The sequence below is a fragment of the Dasypus novemcinctus genome, chromosome 3 (assembly GCF_030445035.2).
Source record: "Dasypus novemcinctus isolate mDasNov1 chromosome 3, mDasNov1.1.hap2, whole genome shotgun sequence".
Taxonomy (NCBI): domain Eukaryota; kingdom Metazoa; phylum Chordata; class Mammalia; order Cingulata; family Dasypodidae; genus Dasypus; species Dasypus novemcinctus.
This window is the reverse complement of record NC_080675.1, coordinates 36,401,389-36,419,402: the sequence shown is the minus strand read 5'-3', so window position 1 is coordinate 36,419,402 and position 18,014 is coordinate 36,401,389. Positions and strand designations below refer to the sequence as shown.

Sequence of the window (18,014 nt, the reverse complement as noted above, 5' to 3'; positions counted from 1 at the left end):
ATATCACTAAGCCTCAGGAATGGCTGGAGCTTGGCCTCAAACAGCTTCATCTTTGGTCCTGATCCACCATCCCTGTTGGCCACATTCTCTTTCATTAAAGACTAGATTTTTCTCTCCATACATTAGGAGACCTGACTGCTTCCAGACCCTGTATTTTATAACTTTACAGCTTCTACTGCTGAAACTGGAGAAAGAGCGTTAGCTCAGCTTGGGTCAGATGTTCATTCCAGGACAAATCAGCCATGGCCAGGGGGCCAGGGCTTATAACTATAAGTAGCTCCTAAAGCAGCCTTGTGGACATATTAGGGTACAAAAACCAAGATATGTCCTCTATGCTAGCTTGCCCATTTGGGGGATTCAGCCTTCCAGAAGGCACACCTACTTCTTTCAGATTCCCAGGAGACATAGCACATGCTGCCAAATACACTTGCTATATTCCTCAAAATGGCTTCTGTCTCCATTTGTATCTTCTTTCATACCTAAGCAATGGGGTAGACAACCTCGAAGCAAACCCAAAAGCCTTTTAATCTCTCTGCCTTAAGCCCAGATCTTATCCTAAATAGCCAACTCTTTATTTCTTTCTTCTGATTCCATCTTGGACACTCTAGCTCCCAAGCCTAAGGCATCTCCAGCTCAAATAACAGATCCAAGAGAACAAGAAAAAGTCAAGTGGCCCTTGCTTTCACTCCTCTCACTCTTCCTTCACAGTCTAATAAAGTCAAGAAATACAAGGGATGTGGGGGTTATTTTTGCTCCCTGCCCAGAGTGGGATATTCTTTCACCTGCCCTCAGTCCTCTGCTACCCCAGTTGTGGAGTTGACCCTCTGTGCCAACTTTCTCTGGGATGGCTCAATCCCTTTGTCAGTGGCAAGAAGCTGGGAGAGCAGTAGAGGCAGCAGACTGCCCAAAGCCCAAGCCACCCATAGGAATCTCCAAGAGAATGGTCTTTGTTGTCTCCTGTCCTTTCCATACAGCAGTGAAGACAAATAGGACAAATGAGAGGGAGCATAGATTGATTGATTGGTCATGACAATGATGGTGAAAGAAAATATGTTGGTGCCATATCCAAGAAGTCCATGCAGGCCTTGAGTACACCTTTTATCTGCTTCCATATCCTCCTCCAGGTGACTTTATTCTCTGCCTTCTGTATAAACTCCTTTCAAACCCTACCTGTGGCAGGCACAACAATGCCCCCCCAAGGAGGTGCACAGTCTAATTCCTAGAACCTGGGAATCTGTTAGGTTACATGGCAAAGGGGAATTAGGCCTGCTGATTAGCTGACCTTAGAATACAAAATTATCCTGGGTTATGTGTGTGGGGGAAAAAGAAGAATCAGTGTCAGAGTGATGTATGAGAAAGACTCAACTTGCTCGAGTTGAAGATGAAAGAGGGCCATGAGCCAAGGAATGCAGGCAGTATCTAGAAACTGGAAAAGGGCAGGGAAACAGAGTCTCCCCTAGAGCCTCCAGAAGGAATGCAGCCCGGCTGACACTTTTATTTTAGCCCAGGGAGTCTCCCTGCAGTCTTGACCTCCAGAACTATACAACAAGAAATTTGCGTTGTTTTAAGCCAAAAAATTTGTGGGTAATTTGTTTCATCAACCATAGGGAGCTAACATACCAGCCCAATCTCTCCTTTTCTCTTAGAATCACAAGAGCAATTATATTTTCTTTTCCTCTCTAACACACCTGAATCTCCAAGTATCTTGCTCATCAAGAGTTCATGGCCCCAAGACAAGTATATCTAATTCTGATGATTCTATAATCTACTGCTATCAACAAAATATAGCATTCAAAATACACATGCAAATATCATTTTACCATTTCCTTTACAAAGTCTCTAACTGACTTTATTAAAGTAATGACAACTTAACACAATTGATTTCCCTTTTTTAGTACAATAAATTTCCCTTCCAACCAATTGATTGGTTAGTGAACTTCAGCTCAGTTACCTGCATTCAGATTGTCAGGCATTTCTGCAGGGAAGTTCTTACCCCTTTCTCCATGTGTTGCCCCATGGTATGCTCTCCCATACCAACCTGGACCCTTCTGCAAGAATGTGGGATATAGGAACAAGTCACAGAAACAACTCTGTTCATTCTTTTTTCATTTTAAAAATTTTTATTGAAGTATATCATGCTTACATGAGCATATATAAATAGTAAGTATATAGTAAAAGTTGTGAACTTACAAAACAAACATGCACAGTATACAGGACTCCCATTATCACCCCACCACCAATACCTTGCATTGTTGTGGAACATTTGTTACAGCTGATGAAAGAACATCATCAAAATATTACTACTAACTATAGTCCATATCTTACATTTGGTGTACTTTTCCTCACACCCACCCTATTAACACCCCGTGTTAGTATTATGTATTTGTTATAGTTCATAAGAAAATGTTCTCGTATTTGTTCTGTTAATCACAGTCCATCATCCACCCCAGAATTCCCTATGTTATACAGTCCCAAGCCTTGTATAGTCCATTCAAAGTGTGCACTCAATAATTCTCATTTTCATCAGAGTTGTGCTGTCATCACCTCAGTCAATTTTAGAAAGTTTTTATTACTCCAAAAGGAAAAATCCCATTCCCCCTTAAGCCCTTCTATCGTTGACCCTTAGAATTGATATAATATCCTCTTTGCCATCCCTGAAAAAGTATTACAATAGTACTGTTAACTATCATTCATAAATTACATTAGTTGCAATTCTCCCGTGTATCACCATATTCTTAACACTTTTTAATGAAATTCTTTTATTTATACTATTAACCACAATCTTCATCCACCACCGAAATTACAATGTTACACTCTTCGTATATTATCCTCTAGCTTTTTTCAATTGACATTTACATCCACAAACTACCCCTTTCAGCCACAATCACATTTATGAATTGTCAGTGCTAGTTATACACACTATAATGTGTTACCAACTCTATTCATTTCCACACATTTACAGTGAACCTTATTAAAAATTCTATATACATTAAGCATCAGCTTCCATTCTCAACCCACATTTTACCTCCTAGTAACCTATAATCTAGAGTCTACCTCCATGAGGTTACTCTTATATTTACTTCATATTAGAGAGAACATACAATATTTATCCTTTTGTGTTTGGCTTATTTCATTCAACATAATGTACTCAAGGTTCATCCATGTTGTCAGATGCATCCCAATTTCATCTCTTCTTACAGCTGAATCATATTCCATTGTATGTATATACCACATTTTGTTTATCCACTCATCAGTTGATGGACACTTGGGTTGTTTCCATATTTTAACAATTGTGACTAATGCTGCTATGAGCATAAGTGTGCAAATGTCATTTGCATCCTTGTTTTCAGTTCTCCATTCTTTTTTTTTTAATTAATTTTTTATTTTTAAAGAAGCTTTAGATAACAAATGTTACATCAACATATAAGGGGGGGAGAATTGTGGGAAGATGGTGACAGACTAACAGACAGAGCTGAATGCTCTCACAAAAACAAGGGAGAAAGAGCCAAAAGCTGTCCAAGGAACCTGCTTTTGGGGCCAGCAGACCAGGACAGTGCTATACAATTCTCTGGAGGGTGAGGGACAGAGAGACAAAGAGGCTGAAATGACAAACCTGAATGTTTCCCTCCCCCACCACTAAGATATTAAGCTGGAGTAATACACCTGACTCACTGCAGCCAACTGAGAAGGGAACAGACATCATCCACCTTGATAGCTCTTTCAAGGGAAAAGTAAGGGAAAGGTTGGGGTGCTTTTCCTCAGTGAATTCACCTAGCAAAGCCCTCTTTGAATCTCGAACCTGGAGATTCAACACAGGAACACAGGAAAGCTGAGACTGAAACACCTCTGTAGAAAGGTGCACTAACTGGTGCCATCTGCTGACTTGTCTGGAAATTGCATGGACAAAATCTGTTCACCCTCTCTGTATCCAACCCCTGGGAGAAAATCTGTGCCCCACTAGTGAGTTCCCGCCCCTATTTTGAAAACTTAAGCTGGCAATTTTAAAGACTGGGAATAAGTTGAACCAAATATCAAAGAAGAGCTATGGGGCGGTGGGGGAAGGCAAGAGAGAGACATAACCCATCAGAGTAAATTCACCAACGTATTCAGATGCCTAGACATCAGCAAAAATTACAAGTCATACTAAGAAAAACAGGAAGAGATGGCCCAGCCAAAAGAACAAACCAAATATCCTGAAGAAATACAGGATTTAATACAATTAATCAGTAAAAATCAGAACTCTCCTAAATCACTTCCAAGAATTTAAAATAAATATGACTAAAGAAATAAAGGATATTAAGAAGACACTGGGAGTACATAAAAAACAATTTCAAAGCCTGCAAAGAAAAGTAACAGACCTTGTGGGATTAAAAGACACAATGGATGAAATGAAAAATACATTAGAGGCACGTAAGAACAGGTTTGAATTGCTTGAAGACAGAATTACTGATTTTGAAGACAGAACATCTGAACTAGGAAAGACAGGAAAACAGAAGGAGAAGAGAATGGAAAAAATGGAACAGAGTCTCAGAGAGAATTGAAAGACAATGGGAAACACACAAGAATTTGCATTATTGGTGTTCTAGAAGGAGAAGAGAATGGAAAAAGGGGCAGAAAGAATATTTGAGGAAATAATGACTAAAACTTCCCAACCCTTACTTAAGGAGGACATAAATATCAATAATCCAAGACGGACAATGCACCCCAAACAGAATAAATCTGAGTTCCTACCCTGAGACACCTACTATTCAGAATGATAAATAACAGAGATAAAGAGAAGATTCAGAGAGCAGCAAGAGAAAAGCAAACATCACATACAAGTGAAACTTGGTACAATTAAGAGCTGACCTCCCATCCAAAACTGGAGAGGAGAGAAGAAAGTGGTATGATGTATTTATGGTACTGAAAGAGAAAAACTGTCAATAATTCTGTATTGGACAAAGCTGTCCTTTAAAAATGAGGGTGAATTCAAAGTCTTCACAGACAAACAAAAACTGAAAGAATATGTTACTAAAAGACTACATTTACAAGAGATACTAAAGGGAGTGCTGCAAACTGAAAAGGAAAATTAAGGTGAGAGATTTGGAGAAGACTGTAGAAATGAAAATTATTAGGATGGGTAAACTAAAGGATAAGAAGACAGGCAATAGAACAATATGACAACAGAGAGCTGAAGCACAAAATAAATGAAGTAAATAATGCTTTACAGTAATAACACTGAATGTTAATGGCTTAACAAAAGACACAGACTGATAGAATGGATTTAAAAAACCTGAACTGCCTATATGCTGTCTATGAAAAAGCCACCTCAGACGTAAGGACACAACTAGGTTAAAAGTGAAAGGTTAGAAAAAGGTATTCCATGCAAATAGTAACCAAAAAAGAGCTAGACCTGATAAATGTAAAATAACAATGTTATAGTATATGAAACAATAATTACTCAATGCAGCTGGCAAATTATTCCTGTGATCAGTATTCTGTAATATTTTTCATACAAAATAAACACTTGCTTTTCATTGAGGGGGACTGAAGAAGAGATATATATTTGGATACTTCATGTTTCTTTAAGCCTTTTTAATTCATACTCTGATTAAAGTAATCTATCTGGATCAACAATGATTTAGCACGACTACTGTTGAAAAGATTTCGAATTTTCTGCCTCATAAAATTATGAGTTGGCAAATTGTTATTTGCTGTAATTCATTCAATAAGATGTGAAGAATTCCTAAATAGGGAAACGGACTTTGGCCCAGTGGTTAGGGCGTCCGTCTACCATATGGGAGGTCTGCGGTTCAAACCCCCGGCCTCCTTGACCCGTGTGGAGCTGGCCATGCGCAGTGCTGATGCGCGCAAGGAGTGCCGTGCCACGCAAGGGTGTCCCCCGCGTGGGGGAGCCCCACGCGCAAGGAGTGCGCCCGTGAGGAGAGCCGCCCAGCGTGAAAAGAAAGTGCAGCCTGCCCAGGAATGGCGCCGCCCACACTTCCCGTGCCGCTGACGCTGACGACAACAGAAGCGGACAAAGAAACAAGACGCAGCAAATAGACACCAAGAACAGACAACCAGGGGAGGGGGGGAAATTAAATAAATAAATAAATCTTTAAAAAAAGAATTCCTAAATAGGGATTGGACTATCTAGAAAGAACTATGGCCTAAATGGAAATTAAATAACTAAACCAATAATTTATTTCATTCTTAGAAATTATTATGTCCAATAGTTAGAGCTGTAATGTAAAAATGAGAATTATGTTATAATTAATTTCTATTATATTTGAATTATTATTTATATTTATAAAGGTTTGTTGCTATGTGATCAATTTTTTATAATTGATTATATTAAATCTAACCTAGCCCTGTACCCTCTTTTAAAATTTGTAATTTATTTCAATCTCAATCTATTTTTCTATTTTACAATTTTACAATAAAGGACTTTTTTTTTTTTTTTTTTTAGCCTTAACTTTTTATTTTTATTTTTTTTTTATTAATTTTTTTATTTTTTATTGACTTTGTAATAATATTACATTAAAAATATATATGTGAGGTCCCATTCAACCCCACCCCCCCACCCCCCCTCTCCCCCCCCCCCAACAACACTCGTTCCCATCATCATGACACATCCATTGGATTTGGTAAGTACATCTTTGGGCCCCTCTGCACCTCATATACATTAGTTCACATCATGGCCCATACTCTCCTCTATTCCATCATGTAGGCCCTGTGAGGATTTACAATGTCCGGTGATTACCTCTGAAGCACCATCCAGGGCAGCTCCATGTCCCGAAGACGCCTCCACCTCTCATCTCTTCCTGCCTTTCCCCATACCCTTTGTCCATTATGTCCACTTTTCCCAATCCAATGCCACCTCTTCTATGTGGACACTGGATTGGTTATGTCCATTGCACCTAATAAAGGACTTTTTAACAGCTAAAAAAAAAGCCATTAGTTATACACTTTGGATAGATCGTATAGTATGTGAATATATCACAGTAAAACTACTTAATAAACAAATAATTGTGCAAGAATAGCCAGAAATAGCAGCTATGTACAACAGGGGAAACAGAGATTGAGAGGGAAGGAATTTTGTTGTTTGTTTGCCTGTTTTCTGTTTATTATTATTATTGAAATAATGAAAATAATTTAATAATGATTGAAGTAATGAATATACTATGTGATATACCAAATACCATTGTTTGTACACTTTGATAAATTGTATGCTTTATTAATATGTATCAATAAAATTGATTTGTCTAAAAATAGAGAGAGAGAGAGCATTCCCATATACCCCACTCCCTCCCTCTCCCACACTTTCGCATATTAACAACATCTTTCATTAATATGGTACATTTGTTACAATTGATGAACATATATGGAAGCATTGCTATGACCCATGGACTGTATATGAACTATAGTTTGCATTATAGTTTACACTTTACACCACACAATTTTATAGGTTTTAACAAAATGGACAATGGCTCATATCTGTCATTGCAATGTCATGCAGGACAATTCCACTGTCCCCAAAGTACCCCATGTTCCACCTATTCTTCCTTTTCCTCCCCTCAGAACCTCTGGTGGCCGCTGCCTCAACTTGGGCAGTTACAACATCCTGTCTTGGCCTCTCAACCACATTCTCTTGGGCCAACATCACCATTAAATCTCCCCACCTCTCCTCCACCCATTACCTTCCTCCGAAGACATTCCTAAGTTTCTCTGAAGGAGACCTGGCTGTGGGCCTTTGTGTCATTGCAGCTTGAGTCATCACAGATCACTCCCCATTTCCCTGGTTGCTCTCTGGCCTTTTAAAATTTTGCTATCTTATGCTGGTGAGCAGACGGCTGCTTCGTAGCCCTTCACACAATAACGGGCAGCCTGACTCGGCTGAGCCACACCTGCTTTCTCCTTGCTCATTTCAGGACTTAGAGATTGGAAACCATTGCCCCACCTGACAGGGCTGGCTGGGCCCTCCTTCCCAGGTTGTAAGTGTGGCCATGCAGTGTCAAAGAGCAAACAGGGGAGGGATATAATTAAAAACAAAAACAAAACTGTCTCATGGAAATCTGAGTTAAGGTGAGAGAGGGAGGGGATGAGAATTTTGTGTTTCCATCCCTATATTTTATTTTGGGGAAGTCAATTTCTGATTTCTGATTATATACACATATATATATGCATATTTCTCCATTAAGTAGTAATTAACTAGTAAAGGAGATGTCATCTTTTGGAGTCAGACCCTACCTGCCCCTTGAATCAGCAGGAATGAATGGGTAGCTAAACAGAGATGAGATTCTTAGGATGAGGTATGAGAAGGGAGATGTGTTCTTTGAGAGGGAAGCAGCCAGAAGAGAAGGGAAAAGCAGATACATACACCTTCTGGGCATCTGGCTGGTGAGGGATAAGCTGCTTCTGGCTGTCCAGGATGGGGTGAAGAGAGCTTCCCTGTGGGAATGGATAGAAAAATGCTAAGACTCAGGAGGCCAGCTACCCAGCGCTTACTCTCCTGACTTCAGTCTAGGAGCAAGAAGGTTCTAAGCATGCGTGGTTTTGCCACTGCATCAGCTTATGTCTATTTCAGGTCCTTTAATGTCACAGGGACTTCAGAACTTTAGTCAAGAAGAGATATATCAACAATTATTTGTACTTGAAATTTGTGCTTAAATATAGCTGAAACTTTGGAAACCTTTTGTCCTTAAAACTTCTGAAACTTAAACCCCCATAAACAAACTACAATTAAAACCTTAATACAATGATTCCTTTGAGCATTTCAAACACCTGAGAAGACACAATATAAACAGGTACATTACCAAACTTTTAAAATAAAATTTCATTGAAGTATATCATTCATACACAAACATATATAAACAATAAATGTATAGTAAAATTTGTAAAATTTACAAAACAAACAAGCATATTATCATAAAACAAGCCGCCCATATATCTCCCCACTACCAACACCTTGCATTGTTATGAAAAATTTGCCAAAAAACTATGAAAGAACATCATCAAAGTATTTATACTTGGGGAGTGAATCTGGCACTAGTAGTTGAACGCCTGCTTCCCACGTATGGGTCCTGGGTTCAATCCCTGGTACTTCCTAACTTTAAAAAAAGTTATGTGTGTATATATATACACACACACATACACACAACATATCAGATATATATACTTCTAGTAATATTATGCCCATATCTTACACTTGGTGTATTTTTTACCCAAACCCAGCCCTGTTATTAATACCCTATATTATTATCATTATATATTTGTTATCATTTAGGAGAAAACATTCTCATATTTGTCCTGTTGACCACAGTCCATCATCCACTACTAGATTCCGTGTTATACAGTTCCATACTTTGTACAGTCCATTCAAAGTATACACTCGATGGCTTTCACTTTCTTTACAGAGTTGTGCTCTCATCACCTCCGTCAATTTTAGGACATATTTCATTATTCCGAAAGAAAAATCCCATACCCCCTTATGGCCATACTCTTGTTGTCCCTTAGTACTGAAAAAATATCTTCTTGCCATTGTTGTAAAATATTATATTACTGTTAACTATCAGTTGTAATTTTCCCATGTATCACCATATTCATAGCACTTTGTAAAAGAAGAGACTTATTTATACTATTAACCATAATCTTCATTTACGACTGAAATCAGTTATTCATACCCTAGATTATTCTTTCATTTCCTTTCAATTGATATTTGCTTCCACATACTAGCCCTTTCAGTCACAATCACATTTATAAATCAGTAGTGTTATTTATACTCATTTTAATGCGTTACTCTCAGCTTCATTCATTTCCACACTATAGAGTAAACCTTATTAAAATTCTGTATACATTAAGCATCAATTCCCATTCTCAACCCATCTTCTATTTCCTAGTAACCTATGTTGTAGAATTTACCTCTGTGAGTTTACTCATCGTATTTAGTTCATGTTAGTGAGACCATACAATACTTGTCCTGAGGCTGACTTATTTCACTCAAGGTTCCTCTAGGTTCATCCATGTTGTCAGATGCATCCCAATTTCATTTCTTCTTATAGCTGAATAATACTCCATTGTGTGTATACACATTTTGTTTATCCATTCATCTGTTGATGGACACTTGGGCTGATTCCATATTTTAGCAATTGTGAATAATGCTGTTATGAACATTGGTGTGCAACTGTCAGTTTGCATCCTTGCTTTCAGTCCTCTTGAATATATTCCTAGTAACGGGATTGCTGGATTTTACAGTTGTTCTTTATTCAGCTTCTTGAGCTACCAAACTGCCTTCCACAGAGGCTGCACCATTCTACATTCCCACTAACATTGAAGGTGTGTTCCTGTTTCTCCACATCCTCTCCAGCACTTGTAGTTTTCTCTTTTTTTGTTAAGGGCCATTCTATAAGGTGTGAAATGGTATCACACTGAAGTTTTGATCTGCATCTCCCTAATAGCTAGTGAGGTTGAACATTTTTTTCATGTGCTTTTTGGCCATTTGTATTTCCTCTTTGGAGAAATGCCTTTTCAAGTCTTTGGCCCATTTTTTCATTAAGTTGCTTATCTTTTTATCTTGAGTTGTATGATTCCTTTATATAACATGGATATCAAACCCTTATTGGAAAAGTGGTTTCCAAATATTTTCTTCCATTGAGCATACTGCCTTTTTACTTACTTGACAAAGTCTTTTGAAGAACAAAGGTGTTTCAGGAGGTCCCATTTATTTATTTTTCCTTTTGTTGCCCATGCTTTGGGTGTGAGCATTACCAAACTTTTTGCTATACCTCCAGTTAAACCTATCCTAAAATAGCAACACCATGAGTGTAATTCACTTCACTACTTTTATGCTTTTTTATGACTTCCCAGTGCTCTAGCGATACTCATTTTGATATCTCATAGGGTTGCTATAATATCACAAAGTTCAGAAGAAAAAGATTATCTCAGACTGGCCTCCAATCAAGATTATTTTTATTAGAAAGAATCTAGAATACTTATTGTTATTAGGAAAATGCTCCTTTGCTATACCATCCACATATCATGATGTGTTGCCATGAAATTTGTGCCTGGGAAGTAAAGAAGTTCCTGAATGGCTTTAAAAATTCAACATTTTAAAATATTTCCAACCATGCTGCTGGCAATGGGATGGAAATTGTTCTCCATCCTATGTGAGTAAGGACATAGCTGGGGCAAGGGCAGAACTCACAGTTCATGGATGTCAGGTTTCTCCCAAGAGTCATAGTCAGTGGTTTTCTATAAGACCAAGAACTTCATTTCTGTCCACACTGATACATACTACCACCTCAGGTACCTGCACACTGCCAAGCTCTCACAGCCCCAAGATGAGGTCCTGAGGGTTTAAGCCACTGTGTGTAAGCCTCCCCAAATCCCTCTACTTCTGGCGTTTTAGAGTCGTATGTGCCCTTTTGAATGACCCCTTTCTGCCTTGGGCTGCCCAGGTGAGCATCTTTCATGTGTGATACAAAGTTAATGAGGGTGAAAGAAATTGCTTGGCCCCAGCAGGCATCCTGGGAGATAGAAGGGGCCCTGGCTGATCAGAGCCCCATGGACTGTATGCAAAATCATCTCAGATTTTGAGATTACTACAGATGCCCAAAGCTAGAGAGCCCCACCACCCTCATCATGACCCAGACACCTCCAGGGCACCTCAGTATGACCAATCATCCCTTGGACAGGAATGAAGTTACTTACGCTGGTCTTAGTGCTGATCTGAGCAAAGGAATGAGGTGGCCAAGAGGCCCCACCCCCACCCCCACCCCTGTTCTCACATCCTGATCGGTCTTTTTTGTTCCTAGAAGAGATTTGAATGGTGGTTCCCCCAAAACAATATATTCATGTCCTGACTCCCGGAACCTGTGAATATGAACTTATCTGGAAAAAGGGCCTTTACAGATTTAATTAAGGATATTGAGATGAGAATATTCGGGACAACTTGGTGAACCCTAAATCCAATGACATGTCCTTATAAGAGATGGAAGAGGGGATGACACAGACACAGAGGAGAAGGCCATGTGAAAATGAAGGCGAGATTGGAGTGATGTGGCCACAAGCCAAGGAATGTCTGGAGCCACCAGAAGCTGGAAGAGGCAAGGAAGGATTCTCCCCTAGAAATGGATGCGTTCCTCAAGTGCAACCCCATTTCTTTAAAGAAGAGTGGAGTTAGCACAAGTGGCAAAGGGGGGCTCCCTGTGGTGCTGTCACAGCTCTGTTTGTAAACTGACCCTTCGTGCCACAATGCTTACTTAGTGCTCCTGGCCGGTTCAGCCTCACCCCAGTTGCCTTAAAGCTCTTGTTGAGAAGCCTTGCCCTGGCAACATGCATACCATGTAGGGGATTCACAGGACAGAGTGTGTCTCCATTGTGGATGGTGATTCAAGCATATCTTATATTTGAAGAGTATTTTGAAGACTCTTTTGATTGCTTTCCCATTTTTTATCAAATGGTTCTGAGAGTTCAAAAAGGCATTAATACAGCATATGGTGAACCTAACAAGATCGGTAAAATGCCTTGCCCACGAACTAGAACCAAGGTTTTTCATTTGGACATTGCTCCTTGGACCCCACAGGGTGACAGTTCCCACCTGAGACAGTGAGGAGGCTGTGAGGGGTTAGGAACTCTGCTGCCACCTTAAAACCAAAAGCACCAGGAACTCCCTCATCTTCATCAGAAAATTGAGGAACAAGATGTGGTGCTTCTCAAGCCTTAATGTGCATCTGAATCACCTGGAACTTCATTAAAATGCAGATTCTGCTTCAGGAGGCCTGAGGTAGGCACCTGAGATTCTGCATTTCTAACAAGCTCTCTGGCGATATCGATGCTGCTGGCCCAAGGACCATACTTTGTTTAGCACAAGCTTGCGACACTTCACTTTTTCAGCATTACGCTAATTGACTGTGTTTTACAATTGACCGTGTTTTACAATTCAGTAGCAGGACGTATGACACTGACTTTGTCACTGTTGAGGAAATTGGTGACACCTAAGCAGGGGAAAATGTTCTATTGCGGATTAGTAAGCATAAAAATATTCATATCTTTTGACCCAATAATTCCACTTATGGACGTAAATTCTAAACAACCTCAAAAATGGGAAAAACTGTGTGAACAATAGTGTTCTACTATACTGTATACTATATAATACTAAAAACAGTCTAAATGTCCAATATAAAGGAATTAGTAAGTAAATTATAATAAATTTACTTAAGAGGATACTGTAGACATATGTTTATCTTCTCTCCCACCCCAAATGCAACATGTTAGTAGAGGAATAAAAATGGCATGAATTCACAAGGTCAAAGAGGATAGGAGAGGATGTGATGATGCATTGACAATTTAAACAAAATTTGAACCCCAGACCTCAACCTCTATTTGTAATGTTTTATATATATATTATATATATATTTTAAGATTTTTAAATTTTTTATTTATTTCTCTCCCTTCTCTCCTGCCCCCCCCCCCCCAGTTGTCTGCTCTCTGTGTCCTTCGCTGTGTGTTCTTCTGTGTCCACTTATACTCTTGTCAGTGGCACTTGGAATCTGTGTCTCATTTTGTTGTGTCATCTTGCTGCATCAGCTCTCTGTGTGTGCGGCACCATTCCTGGGCAGGCTGCACTTTTTTTGTGCTGGGTGGCTCTCTTTATGGGGCGCACTCCTTGTTCGTGGGGCTCCCCTACACAGGGGACACCCCTGCGTGGCACATGCACTCCTTGCGCGCATCAGCACTGCCCATGGGCCAGCTCATCACACGGGTCAGGAGGCCCTGGGTTTGAACATTGAACCTCCCATGTGACAGGTGGATGCCCTATCCATTGGGCCAAATCCGTTTCCCTGTTTTATTTTTTTAATGGGACAGCTAGTAAAAGGATGATGTTTTCATAAGTTTTACAACTTTCTGTATGCCTGAAATGTTTCAAAATTTAATAATAATAAAAGAAAGTTGATGGGGATTGATAAATACTTAGCAAAATGAAGAACATTAAAACCTTGTTGTTGGTAGTAGATGTAGTTCAGTGGTTGGGCACCTGCCTCCCATGTACAAGGGCTCAGGTTCAATCCCAGGTACCTCCTAAATAAAAAAACTAAGGATTAAGGGTAGGCATATTATAACAAATGAACCAATGTCCCCCAGTAAAATCTGCCCTTAGCTCTGGAAGGCACCAGCAGCCCTGGAAGGCAAGATTGAGGCAAGGGCTAACAAGAAAGGAATGGGTAAATTCTGAGTCTGGCATTTTTAGATACCTAGATCCCCTGCCCCTTCAGCTAAGAAATGACCTCTCCCCACCCACCACCACCACAAAATGTGAGCAGTTTACTCTTAGGAGAAATTGAGCCACATAAGCTCTGAACTAGGACACATGAGACATCATAAGTGGGAGGCTGAAAACAAGAGAATTGAAGGCCTCCCTCTTGAACTGTGGGGCCTCAGCCGCCTCTCCAGTGCCCTGCCCTCAGACCTCTAGGAGTAGGCATATATGCCCACAGGCAAAAGCCTGAAGGATTTTCTCTAAAGCAGAGTGGGCAAACTATAAGCCGTTGGTCAAATCCACTTGATTCCCTGTTTTTATAAATAAGTTTTATTGGAACACAGACCTACTGATTTGCTTATGTATGTTGTGTTACAACAGCAGAGCTGAGTAGTTGCAACAGACACCATCTGACCCACAAAGCCTATAACGTGTACTATCTGGGCCTTACAGAAAAAGTCTGTCAACCCCTGCTCTGGAGAGAAATAAACATTCCCAGCAGAAAAACTCCAGATCCATCATTTGGGGTTCCAGTGAAAAGAACTTGTAAGAACTAAAAACAATTCAAGAAACTTCAAATTGTAAATATAGAATTAATATCCTCTGAAATATGAGAAGATATTTCATAAAATACAAGAACAATACAAACAAGAACAAGATATCGTGAAAAAGAAACCATCAAGGAACAAGAATGAACTCTGGAAACTTGAAAATGTGATCGCCCAAATGAAAAAGAGAAATAGAAAGTTTAAAAGATTGTCAAAAAGAGATAAGGAAATGAAAAAAGTGAGGGGAAACTTAGGAAAATTAGATGACCAATTCAGGATATCTCATATTTAACTAAAAAGAATTATGAAAGAGAAAACAGAGGAAATGAAGGGAATTAAATTAGCAAAGAAACAATATAAGATTCTGGGAAGTTTTTTATTTTTTAGTCTGTTACACGTGGTCCCCAGCATGGCAAATAAAAATAACCAGCAAAGCCCATGGTGAAATTTCAGAGCATGGCAGTAATAAAGAGAAGATTCCAAGTTCCCAGAGAGAAAAGCAACGGAACAAAAGAGCAAGAATCAAAATGGATCCAGACGTAATTTTAACACTAGATGCTAAAAAAACAGTTAACAGGGGAGCAACATGGCTCAGTGGTTGAGTGCTGACTTCTCACATATGAGGTCCTGGGTTAAATCCCTAGCCCTGGTACCACAAAAAAAATATAAAGTCTTAGAGGAAAAAACAGTGGAGCAGTGCCATCAAAATCTGAAGGAAAATTATTTTTAACCTAGGGCTTCTATGTCCAGCACTATCAGTCAAACATAAAGCTAACATAAAATATTTCTAGACCTGCAAGTTCTTATGTACCCTTCCTTAGGAAGCTACTAAAGTACTTCCTTAGGAAGCTACTAAAGAAATACTATTCACATGACCAAGGAGTAAAACCAAGAGACAGAGTTGTCTCTTGTTATCTGTCAAGTTTTAAAAGACTTTATAATAAAATAATACATAAAATTTTTTAAAAAGCCCTCCGGTTGGGCATGCTGAGCTGGCTGCCTGGTAGTGGTGTAGCTTAACTCCCTGTAGTAGCATCCCGTTTTAGAGGATGATACACAGCAGTTTTGAACCAGTGTATCATCAGTAAGGCCAGCATAACTAGAGTAGGAAAAATGCATCAAAGTTTAGATAAAGAGTTAAATGGAGGGTAAGACCAAACGCATGTGTATGCTGTGACTGCAACAACAACAAATGATATGTTCATAGTGAGAAGAGAACAAGGACAAATGGAAACAGCTTGACTTGTCAAAAGCGGGAGTATAGGTCATGTTTCTCTTTAATTTTGAATTATATAGCGGTCACTATAATGTGCGTGTAAAAAGGAATAAACGTTTAAGAAATTGGTGACACTCTTTGCTCGGCTTCCCTCCCGCAGCCTAATTGCTTACACAGAACAGTATGTGGAATATGATCCTTTGATAACGCCAGCCGAGCCTTCCAATCCCTGGATCAGCGATGACATCGCTTTATGGGACATTGAAACGAGGTAAAAAATTGTTGTAAGGTTTGGGAGTGGGAGTGATGTAGGAAAAAATTTATGAGGTCATGAGATTATACTATTCCCTGTCTTAATTTGACTCTCTTTACTGATAGAACAGAAACCCCTCAGGTAGCCTCTGGACTGATTTCTACTTACTCAAAGGTTCTGTGCCCCCCCCTTATGAATTTGATTTGGTTTTGAATTTGAATTGGTTTTGGAATCTTTGTGACTTCCCTCTGATTTCTGTCTGACCCTTGTACGCCAGATAACTGGGACAGTTGCTCACCATTTCTGAGTTCTGATTGCTGGAGGAAATCTGTTGGCACAATTTTTTTTTTCATATTAGAAGCTACAACAATATTAATAGGTAGCAGTTACTATGTACTGGCCACATCATACAGTAAGTACCTTACATTGAATCCCTATGACAGGTAGATATTATTATGGTCACGATTTTACAGGTGAGCAAACTGAGGCGTGGAGGCGATAATGAACTTGCCCAAGGTCACAAAGCTAGCGCAGCAGAGTTAGGGCTGGAACCCAAGCTGTGATTCTCAACCCTCTGCGCTTCTGGAGTAACTGGCAGTAATTCCTTCCAGTAGCGCCTTCCCTGTGAGGGAAGCTGGTGTGTTGGCCTAATAGCTGAGGAATGGAGGCCCAGAGGGGCCTGGAATACTTTCAAAACTACAGAAAGGAATACACAGACTAATCAGATGTGGTGTGGTTTTGCCTCCTCTGCCCCTCGACTGGGCAAATTTTCCTTTGTTTTTCTTTTGTTCCTTCTCACTTTAGTTTTCATTCTTTCTTTTTTCTGACTTCTTTTTCTGAAATGGAAAAACCTCACACAAAGTCGTAAAAGTCATGCTTGCTTAGTATAAAAGGTTCCAACTCTTCAAAGTACATAAAGAAGAAAATTTTCTCTTTCTCCAACTCCATCTCATTTTTCAGGAAGCAACTCTGTTTATAGTATAATGGCATGGTTCCCAAACTGCACCAGGGCACCCTGGGGCCCCACAGCTAACACACAGGATCACCACAGGACATTCTAAATTTTTGGTAGAATCACAGTCATGTTTGAGGAATGTCAGCTACTGCATAAATGACTAGCTTAAGGTCGTTCAGTTTCAACATTAGATCATGTGACATTCTTTTCAGTGATGTCACATCTTTGCAAATTGGGCTTCTGGGGCAGTTGCTATGATAAAAAGCAAATACTGTGCAAAACTCAATGTGTAATAGGAAATGAGGCTCACATGGTCCAATCTGATTCTGAAGTTTGAGAAGACGTGCACTAACAGGCACCCATCCAAATAGTAATTGTAATAATTTAAAAATGAGGTAAAACTATTATTTTTCTCTTAATTTATGTGTATTTCAAACAGCTACTAAGTTGTTAGGATATACATACATATTAAGTTGTTTGGATCTGCCTATTCAATAAACAAAATATTTATTTTGGTCCAGGTCTCTCTGAAAAATTAACTGAGACACTAGGGATGCCATGACCACAGAAAGTTTGGGAACTTCTGATTTAGTCTGTCTTTTCTGATTTTTATGCATCTGCAATATCATATTTTTTGCATAAATGGGCTAATTACTTGCATACTGTCCCATAATTTTTTTTCTAAAGTAATATAGAAAATGGTACTCTTTCCATATAAATAAACATCTATAGATATCCAGCTTATCCTTTTCAATAACTACATGATGTCCCTTGTGCCGTAAAATTTATTTAACCAGCTCCTCCCC

At 39.3% G+C, this 18,014-nt stretch overlaps 1 protein-coding gene across 5 annotated transcripts in view; it reads left to right on the top strand.

The window, feature by feature from the left end:
• The window catches only part of RGS6 (regulator of G protein signaling 6), a 620,371-nt gene that overhangs the window by 537,213 nt on the left and 65,144 nt on the right, over positions 1–18,014 (top strand). For all 5 annotated transcript variants that reach the window (XM_058293121.2, XM_004452000.5, XM_012522723.4 and 2 more), the window contains exon 13: positions 16,161–16,271. In XM_058293121.2, coding sequence (XP_058149104.1) covers positions 16,161–16,271 — 111 coding nt within the window. The remainder of the gene's footprint in view (positions 1–16,160; positions 16,272–18,014) is intronic.